The 10,540-nt window shown below is 46.1% G+C and overlaps 1 protein-coding gene across 1 annotated transcript; it reads right to left on the reverse strand.

Annotated features, from left to right (window-relative positions):
* Positions 1-421: 421 nt before the first annotated feature.
* On the reverse strand, positions 422-6,968 carry CCN3 (cellular communication network factor 3). Its single transcript, XM_066549153.1, has 4 exons — positions 6,566-6,968; positions 6,046-6,297; positions 3,987-4,192; positions 422-1,625 (listed from the first exon to the last, which is right to left on the reverse strand). The coding sequence occupies exons 1-4, from the start codon at positions 6,966-6,968 to the stop codon at positions 1,329-1,331; spliced, it is 1,158 nt and encodes a 385-aa protein (XP_066405250.1). The 3' UTR covers positions 422-1,328.
* Positions 6,969-10,540: the final 3,572 nt, after the last annotated feature.

Genomic DNA, 10,540 nt, shown 5'->3' on the forward strand with positions numbered 1-10,540 from the left:
GAGGGTATTGCCATAGAGTACCTAACACAAACATGGTCACAGGCTGATTTTGTGAGGCTGAAGTGCTGCATCACCCAATGAAATACTTTGTTGGTCGTTCAGACCCAAATGTGAACTCTGAATCGTGTAATTATTCCTCACCACCACCACTATATTTCAGGACACACAAACCTTAGTTACATCATCCTATCTCCCAGGCTAACTTAGTCTGAAAAAAACCTCCTTTCTAATATGTACCCCACAAATGATTCATCCTTCCCTGTAGCAAGGCGCTGCATGACTTTTAAGGCAGTGATTAGAATGAGGTACATGAACACAAGAAATCATCTTTTGTTTTTAGGAGTCTGCAGACCCTTTTTTCTTCCCATTCCTTTTAGCTGTTAAAGGCTGGTAGTTTAAGAAAGACAACTTTAGGAAAAAATATTTTGAATCACATAAAGTTTATTTACTTAGTAAAGTTATATTACAGTATGTACAGTTTCTATTTACATATACACCTTTCTAAGAAATGAAGCACCAAATGATACAGTTAGTATTTTAGAGGAATTTACAGATATATTATTACTTTTGCATCCAGATAGTTATATCTACAGACACACATGGACTAGAATCAAATTCTTATCCATCACTGACTTCAGTTGGTTTTGGATTAGACTGCTAGTGAAGTTACCAAAGAAAAATGTAACTGCTGTCAGCTATCAACCTGCTGTGCTTCAGGATAAGAGATCTTACCCTATGTCATTTCCAGGGCTATGTGCAATCTTAATCCTCAGAGCCAGAGGTATTGACAGAAGGAACTTTATAAGCCACAAGAATGTAACACTTCCATCAGTAAGATTTTTACTGTCATCAAAAAACAGAGTTTCATTAAAAAGAAAAAAGAACACTGCTGGAGTGTTTATATGCAGTATGGAAAGTAAAGTTAAGAGCCTGGAAGCTTATGTGATGCCGTATCATGTATTCCTCAAGGAATACATTTGCTCTCAAGAAGCCCAGTCTTACACCCACTGAAACTTGCATGATCCCCTTAACTCAAGGGGAAAGTCTAGCTGTTGGCTTTGTAATCTTTATGCCACCATCAAGATAAAAAGAGGGCTCTGTCCAAGGTACAAAATTTCCTTCAAGTGAATAAAAGACATTTGGATGGGGCAAATGGAAAATGAGGTATTTAATAAACTATGAGGGGGAGGAAAAAAAGCACCTAGTTTGAAAGACCATTCTGAAAAATATTTTAGAAGTTTCATATATGCAATTGTTACATTCACCTGATTGTGGGTCAAGTCTCGTATAAACTGCTTATACTTTCTGTGCTATCTAATTCATGCTTTTCATAATTTTGCTTCACCAGACGTGGGGTCCGACGGCTGGAAGAAGACCATGTTACCCTGAGGACAGTTGCTGTGACAGACGCAGGTGTTGATGAGCATCACTGGCTTTTTGAGGAGGGTGCCCTGGGGGCAGCGGAAGTGGACGTGGATGGTTTTGGTGCTGTGCGGGGTGCAGCAGCGCCCGTCGCCGCAGAGCCCGCAGAAGCGCGGCCGGTACGTCTGCACGCTCGAGCAGTTCCGGTACTCGTAGCGAAGGGCTCTCGCGGCCTTCTTCGTCCGGACACACCTCTTCCCTTTCTGGGAGAAAGATGGAGACAGCAGATATATCATTGCATAGGACAGACAGCATTTAACAACTGATGTGCAGAGATACAGGCCGACTCTGACAATTTAAACTTGCTGTCTTTATCCATTCCACAGCAAGATGACTCTGAAACTGCTTCAGTAGTGTCATTGTTAGGTCAGACGTGGTGTACACACGTGATTAGGGTTTAAGAAGAAAACAGTTTTTTTTCCTGCGTGTTTTCTAGCTTATATATTTTTTAAAAAGTGTGATTTTAGGTCATTAACTACATCACAATAACTTATTATATTCATTGGTGTAAAGCAATTAGTGGCAAATGTTTAACAGAAATTTAAAAAGACACATATACACATCTACTTATGCACCTAGTCTAGCTTACAAAAATTTTCATGTATCTTTTCTAATCTGTTTTTATGCTGATGACCTTGTCTTCTTCCTTGCTATAGATACACTTGAAAATCATCAATTGTTATTTCTTCTATTAACTCAGCTTTGCTTGCAGGCCAGCTGTCAAGCCCCTCCATACAGTAGTTACCTACAGGTGACACCTGGAAGATCTGTTCTTCGACATCAGCATGATACTGGACCAAATAATTAAAATCCACTCTGGTCATCTGAGAAAAGCCCAGTCTACATTCATTAAAAAACTTTACTGAAAACCTTCTCAGGCTAGTGTAGTTCCATCAGAGAATCAGCAAGTCAAATGAGCAAGTTACAGGACTAGGTTCAGGGGGAAAAAAGGGGGCAAAATAAACTGCAAAAGTCATCACCCATTTCTGTGACTCAAGGCACAACCAGCTCTAGACATTATATTTTAACAAATGATTCACTAACTTATCTTTGGAAGTCTTCAATGACAGAGATTCCACATCTGCCCCAGACAACCCCAAGAGTTCATTATTCTTACTGCCTAGTACATTTTCACTCATGTCTTAATTTTATGCAGTCTAAACTCTCCATTTCTTGTTATAACCTCCATGCACTCAAAACAGGCCGCAATATCTGAATATGATTATGAGAAAAAAATCTCTCTCTTCCCTTGCATTCAGAAGAAGTCCAGTTCTATCTGATTTTCCCTAAATGAGCATGTTTTCTAGACTTCTGATCATTCTTGTAATCTCCTCAATTCCTCCCACATGTTTCATCTCGTTTACAAAACATGGTATTTAAAACTGCAGACTGTTCAGCAAAGGCCTTAGAAACAGCAAAGGCCTTAGAAATGCTTTCTAACACTCAGAACATTACATAAATTGATGGAGCTCTTACCTAGGTACATGTTATTCTCCCTGATAGAAACACTTGCACAGTGTGTAGAAGTATGAAAGTATTTTCTCTTATTTACAAATTTTTTTACATCAGAAATGTCAGTATTGGGTCTGCTTTGGGGGAAAAAAACCATCATAAGGATTAAGATAACGTTTAATTTATCAAGCAGACACTTCACACACTTCTGTGCAGTTCCAGATGCTCAACAGACTAGAAATCTGATATATCCATTCTGTATCACTGAAGCAACTCTGATGCACATGGTACAGGTAGTACAGTTGCATTTGTGGGAGAAGTTAGACTGTCAACTGTCAAGCTGCACATGCAATACATGTGACCCATTTGGGGTGACTTAAATTATCATAGAATCATAGAACAGTTTGGGTTGAAAAGGACCTTTAAAGGTTTTCCCATCCAACCCCCCTGCAAGGAGCAGGGGCATCTTCCACTAGATCAGGTTGTTGAGAGCACTGTCCAGTCTGACCTTGAACATATTTGGGAATGCAGCACTGACCACCTCCTTGGGCAACCTGTTACAGTGTCTCACCACCCTCATGGTACAAAATTTCTCCCTTATATCTAGTCTGAATCTACCTGTTTTAGTCCTTGTCCTACCACAACAGGCCCTACTAGAAGTCTGTTCCCACCCTTCTCATAGGTCCCCTTTAAGTACTGCAAGGGGCTGTAGGGTCTCCCCAAAGCCTCCTCTCCTCCAAATGAAACAATTCCAACTCTCTCAGCTTTACCTCACAGGGGAGGTGCTCCAGTCCTTGGTGGCCCTCCTCTGGATTAACTCCAGTAAGTCCATGTCTTTCCTGAGGGCCCCAGAGCTGGACACAGTGCACTGGGGGAGTGTCACCAGAGTGGAGCAGAGGGGCAGAATCACCTCCCTTGGCCCACTGGAGGTGCAGCACAAAGCTACTGAGCAAACACAGCGAGTCTAATGCTTTACCAAACCCACTCAGCTTGCTGCACTCATGCTAAAAGCTGTATTTATGTACAGCTGCATCTGGACCATTGTAGACCCTAATATTGCAACCTTGGAATTAGAGCTGAAGAGCTGCCTTGCCTCACTCTCTGCAGATTACCTTATCAGATGACTCTTCATTTTCACAAGGTCTTATCATGCAAAGCCGTGTCTGCTTCACCATCTCACACTGTTGATTCCTGTTGGTAACACGGGTGGAAAAGCCCATTCCACAGCTCGTGGAACAAGCACTCCATTCTGTTGTCTGCTCAATACAATTGGCACTTGAATCTGACACAATCCCGAGTGTGGCCTCTTGCCTGTAGGCTGGAGACAAAACCCCGCAGAGCTTTATTACAAGAGAAACTCACATGAAACCTCACTATCTAATTGAGCTCTGTCATATCTGGGAAGGAACACGTGAGACAAAACAAGGTTCAAAATCCATGCTTTTGATAGGATTTCGAAATTTTAAAAGCTGTCTTTTTAGGAATCCTAAGTAGCAATTTCCTACATCTTAAAAAAAGCCTCAAACCAGAAAGATGCATATCAATGTAATCAGCAAAGAATTTAGATTCTGTTCACTCAAATCCACAGCTGGAAGAATTACTGCCAACTTTTAAACCAGTTTAGAACCCTAACATATTTTTATTCTTCATTCTTTCTAATGGAAATACGTCACAAATCTGTTCTAAACTATGTCATAAAAATATTTATATTAGGTATGACTTGAGAGAGGCTGAATTTTTTATCTAAACTAATAAACAGCATGGAATGAAAGTCCTTTTACTCCTGAGAGTCATAAAGTCACCCCATCTTGTCAATTATTGACAGCCTGCAGCCAGGGTGATGGTGAGGAGGCAGGAGGGAAGCCATTTCCAGGAGCTATCACAGGCACTTAAAGCCATGGTCACGTCTGACCACCATCCTGCCCTCCTGGCACTATGCAAGTGTTGCTGAATAGTTTGGTTGGCTGCTTAGCACAGGAGCAAACAGGAGGAGACAATACAACCGAGCTGTCAGTCACAGCTCTTGCTGTTAAGCTCCTCTACAACAGCCTTCCTGCCTTTGGAATGGCAAAGATCCAAAAAAGGTGGCCTCCCAAGAGGGATGGCCATTGCTGAAAGAATGCAGAAAATTCATCTGTAGGCATCTTACAGATTAGCCTGTCACCATCAGACAAATCAAAGAAAAGGAAAGGTAATAGAAAAGTGTCAAACTTTTTGTTTATACCTTATGTGCTTTACAATTAACACTTCATAGCACACTGAAAAGCTACTCCAGCTTTTCTTCCTCAATCTTTTCTCACTTGTTTTTAAAATGGATTAGCTGAGTTTTGGCATAACTAACTGCCCAAGATCACAAAGAGCAGTGACTGGAAGAGAATGCAGTGCCCTCCACTCTCAGAAGAAAGTTATGAAAATCCATGTTGAATTTAGAGTATAATTAAAAGGGGATGGAGACATAATTCAGTACAAAAAAATGAAAATAGGGAAAAGCTGAAAAACGGGAAAATTTTACCTAGCTTTTTTTAAAGCCTGAGTTCTGCACTTTGGAATGGGTTGGGGTTTCTTACAAATCCATTCACCATGTTTATAACCACTGCCTCTACAAGTACTCTGTAATGTTTTTAATGCTGTGAGCACTCTATCACAGACAGGCTGGAATTCACTGGCATTGTAGCTACCATGCTGACCACTTGTAAGAGCTGCAGAATTCAGTGGGAAGAAAGTCTCTTGTAGACTAAACTGTCATAGTGTATATGTGATAAATTGCAACAATATAAGTTGTAACATATTCTTGCAGAGCAACTAGCAAGACTGCAGCTTTATTTTGTTGGGTTTTTTTCCCTTGGTATGGGAATGTTTGGAGGATTAGGACCTTGTCCTTGTTTTCTTCTGGTCACAGAACTAATGTGTACCAGATAAACAGGAATTTAAAAATTGGCAACTACATTAATTAACTTTTAAAACTGCCATGCATATTCATCCTCTGAATCTTTCTACTACCTGATGAGCTCTGCCTTTATTCATAACCACTGCTATGCTGGTCACTCTATGTCAGAAAAAACCCCGACCATACAAGCAATGTGCCTTAGATCTGGCAATCCTGTGGATATTTTCACAATGATATCACCTCCTGCTCACAATGACTATAATAACTAATTTTAGTTTCCTCACCAGCCATAGCAAAACCTCCCAAAATCACTTCATCATCAGGGTCGCAGACCCACTTCTCACAGCACTCTCCAGGGACTTCGACTTTCCTGGGGAAGGGGCAGTCGGGGCCGGGGAGCAGCAGGTCCAGGTTGCAGCGGGGCAGGCAGCCGATCTGGCCGTCGCGGCAGGTGCACTGGTACTTGCAGCTGGGCTGGAACGTCTCCCCATTGCGATAAATCATCCCATCGAACACGCAGTTGTCCCCCTCCAGCACTAGTGGGAAAAGGGGAGGCATTTCGCAGAGGCAGAGGGCGCTGGGGCAGTCCCCGGCCCTCCCAGCCCCTGGGCGGCCGCACGGGCGCCTCCCGCAGCATCGGGGCAGCGCCGGTGGTGCTGAGGATCGGCCGCTTCGCCGGAGGGCGGCCGGGAGAACAGAACCGCGGGGCAGCGACACCCGCGGCGGGCCGGGCGTCCGGGGAGGGTGTCCCGGGGAAGGTGTCCCGGCCACAGACGGGGACGCCCCGGCCCCGCCGCCACCTACCCATGCAGATGCCGGCGGCCGCGCCGTCCTCGGGGCCGCGGTCGCAGTAGAGGCCGCTGCTCTCGTCGCAGGGCAGCAGCGCGGAGCACGGCTCGCCGCGCTGCCGGGCGCACACCAGGCAGCAGGAGCAGCCGTCCAGCACGGCGGGCACGCCCGGGGCGCAGCGCGGCGGCTCGGCCGGGCAGCGCCCGCACGGACGGGGACACGCCGGCTCCCGGCCGCTCACCTGCGGGGACACAGCGGCCCCGGGGGCCGGGTCACGGGGCCGGACCGGCCGCCCGTTCCCCCCGGCCGCGGGCCCCGCCGGGCGCCCCGCACTTGCCTCGCACGGCCGGAGCAGCAGCAGCAGCAGCAGCAGCGGCAGCATCAGGACGGGCAGGTGCTGCCCGCCGCCCGTCGCCATGGTCCAGACCGCCGCCTGCCCGCCGCCCGCTCGGCTCTGCCGGCAGAGCCATCGCAGCCGCTTTTATAGAGGCGGTCGGGGACCCCCCTCCGCCACCACCCCCGCACGGCGGGCACCGCGGGCCGGAGGCGGGGAGCTGGAGCCCGGCCGGGCCCTCCGCTCCCCCCGCTCCCTCCGCCACCTGCCCCGGCGGCGCCGAGCCGCTGCCCTGCCCTGCCCGGCGCCGGGCGCGACCCCTGTGCCGGGGGCGGTGCACGGAGCGGGGAGCGGATCCGGCCCCTGCCCGGGGGTAGGGCTGGCCCAGTGCTACCCCCGGGGGGGCTGCCGCCCTCTGCCGGTCCCTACGGGCCCTTTCCCGTCCCTGTGCCCGCAGTGTCCATCCCCGGGCCGCACGCCGCGGGCTCGGTGCTGCCTCGCGGCTCCGCGGCTGCTCCGCGGTCTCTGGCACCGCCAGCCTGGCCGGGCAGTGCTTGGCGCTGGGGACCAGCCACCCCAAAGCCAAACGCCTCTCGGGGCTATTCTGCTCCTGGCCCCGGCCTTGAAGTGTTTTGAGCTTGGTGGGCATTGAACTCTCCAGTTTTGTGTCGCGGGCACTGCTCTTTACTGGAGAGGCGCAGGTGGATCAGCTGATGGGAAACAGATGCTGCATAGGGAGTCCTCCCTGCTCTGTGCAGCTCGGTGTGTGTGAGTGGTCACAGACTATTCAGTGCCTACACCGTGTATGCAACCGCAGGGGATACAGAGCCAACAGGCCTGGCCTCAGGAATGCTTTGTAGAAGTAGCTCCAGTGCTCTGTGCTGTTAGTTTAGCAAGTGCAGGACAGATTTAAGGCCAAGTGTAAGGGAGACTAAATCTGTTAATGGGTTTTACTCATCAGGAATTGCCTTCTGCCTAAGGCAGGCCCTCTTGGGCCTTGCTAGGATACAGAAATTCTTTATCCTTAGTTGTCGGAGACAGATAATATACACTGGATTCTGTTATGGCTTGTTAAAGAGAAAATATTTGAAAAGTAAACAAAACTTGTCGACACACTAGTGAAAACAAGATGTCTTTTAAGTTTAAGACATGACACAAGTGCTACTCATGAATTTACAAGGCCACCGTAGCTCTATACCAAAGCAAAGCACAACACCAGAAACAGCAAGACAGAAGTTTTGGTTTGGATGAAAGTGACCATTGCTTTCTTGATGCTGAGTGGCAACAGCAGGGTTTCTGGGAAAGCCTGGCATTCTGGGGAAAGCAGACTTCTCTGGTGCAGGAACACATAATCTCTGGATGTGTACTGGCCCTTCATTTTCTCAGGGACAAACAGCATGACCAGCCAAGGGGAAAATTGGATTGTTCAAACATTATTAGCAGCTTGGGTATGAGTTTGAGGTTATTTAAGTCATCCACTGCCTAACAGGCCATTTTGCCTTCCTTGTGTCATTTTTTCCCCCCTTGATTCTTTTCTTCATCTCTGACTTAGGCAGTCACTTTTTACAGCATCTTGCTTGTGAACAGAATAACCAGTGCTCTTGGCCAGGCATGAAGATTTGCTGAAAAGAAGCAGGGCTGTTTCTGTAGCTTTTGCAGAAGCAAGCCTGTAAGCCAGAGGGCACATACAAGACTTGGTTTTGCCCATTTCACTGTTTGTGAACCTGCAGAGGTTTTCAGTGCCTGTAATCATTACAGTCACTGAAAGTGTCCTTAGCTTTCAATGAAATCACTTCATACCACTCTTGAATATCTTCTGGTGCCTAAAAAAATGTTTCACCACATAAGGTTTCACCATTGCAGAAAAAGTCAAAGAAATGAAAAAAATATGTACCAGCATACTTAATTTGGAAAAAACCCTCCTCTTTTACATGTGTTTAATAGATTTATTAAAGCTGTATTTGTTTATGAACACTCTATTTGTTTATGAAATACCAGTTATGAAAACAAGATTATGCTACATTTTAGTACAATAGGACCAAATATATTTTCCTGGATATTTAACTTCCTCCATGCATAATTTGGAGTCCATTGAACTACCAGTTCTCAGATGCTGGTTTATTTTCCTAACTGTGAATCTTTTTGTTTGTACTTGTCTTATAACTTTTAAAGTGTGCCATACAGTCCTTATCATATGAAAGTAGCCTTTGTTACTTCTCATAGAGCAAAATAATGATCAGTGGAGGGCTTTCATGCTGGCTCAGCTGGCAATGAATAGCATTTATTCGTGATACAAAATTAGTAAGTTCAAATAAATATTTTAGTTTCTCTGTATTTGCTTTTTTAAAAGAATTGCACTTAAGTAAGTTAATATTTGGGTTGCCACCTTGGCTGTAGCTGTTGCAAAGAGTAATCCCTCTTAAGATGTAAAGAAATTAAACTCTGTTCTTTGCTCTGTGGGGAAACACAGCTGGAGAACACTGTTGAGAGGTGTAAATTCAGGAACAGAGCCCAGTAGCAGAATCCCAGTATTAAGAATATACTTAAAGGTTTTTCTGCACTGGAAAAAATGCTGGAAAAAGCTGTATCTAAAAGACTGGAAACAGAGTTACAAATAAAACTGGTTCAAATATTAGAGGGTTTCTGGTGGTTGATCCTATAACTGTCCATGGGTGTCAGGATATATATCAAGCATTACAAAATTTCAAGCATTCATAGTGCTATCCCTCTTTTTAAAGTCAGCTGCCTGTGAAATTCACTGCTTCACAACATGTAGCTCCACAAAATTATCTTCCATTCTTTGTGTATGGCAGGCAATGCTATTTTTAGAGTAAAATTGTCATAAACATCATATTATTTTCTTTCTTCTTCTGTCCTACCATGTTTTACTGATACAAACATAAGGTGGATAATTCAGCACTTGTCTTGCATTGTTTCATAAATAATGCTCTCTCTGGTAGTCTGCCTCATAAATGGCAGTATTTTTCTAGAAAATATTGCAGGTTTTGATTTTTAGCAATCCCTTTCCAGCCGCAGCTGACAGCTGCAAATTCCTAACATCTGTTGGCGTTATGAATATTGCACATGAGCTACATGTGGAAATGTCCTTGTCACTGAGCAAGTAACAAGTTTTATCACAGTGTGGGTGTGACTAAGTTGCTTGTTCCACAGCACCCATCTTGGTGCGGGTGTGGATTTGGCAGGAGAAGGCAGGGATAAGCACAGGAGGTTCTCCTCCTGGCTGGGGGTGAGGATTTGGCAGGAGAAGGCAGGGATAAGCACAGGAGGTTCTCCTCCTGGCTGGGGGTGTGGATTTGGCAGGAGAAGGCAGGGATAAGCACAGGAGGTTCTCCTCCTGGCTGGGGGTGTGGATTTGGCAGGAGAAGGCAGGGATAAGCACAGGAGGTTCTCCTCCTGGCTGGGGGTGTGGATTTGGCAGGAGAAGGCAGGGATAAGCACAGGAGGTTCTCCTCTTGGCCGGGGGTGTGGATTTGCAGGAGAAGGCAGGGGTAAGCACAGGAGGTTCTCCTCCTGGCCGGGAGTGTGGATTTGGCAGGAGAAGGCAGGGGTAAGCACAGGAGGTTCTCCTCCTGGCCGGGGGTGTGGATTTGCAGGAGAAGGCAGGGGTAAGCACAGGAGGTTCTCCTCCTGGCTGG

The sequence above is a fragment of the Molothrus aeneus genome, chromosome 1, assembly GCF_037042795.1.
Source record: "Molothrus aeneus isolate 106 chromosome 1, BPBGC_Maene_1.0, whole genome shotgun sequence".
NCBI classification, from domain to species: Eukaryota; Metazoa; Chordata; class Aves; order Passeriformes; family Icteridae; genus Molothrus; species Molothrus aeneus.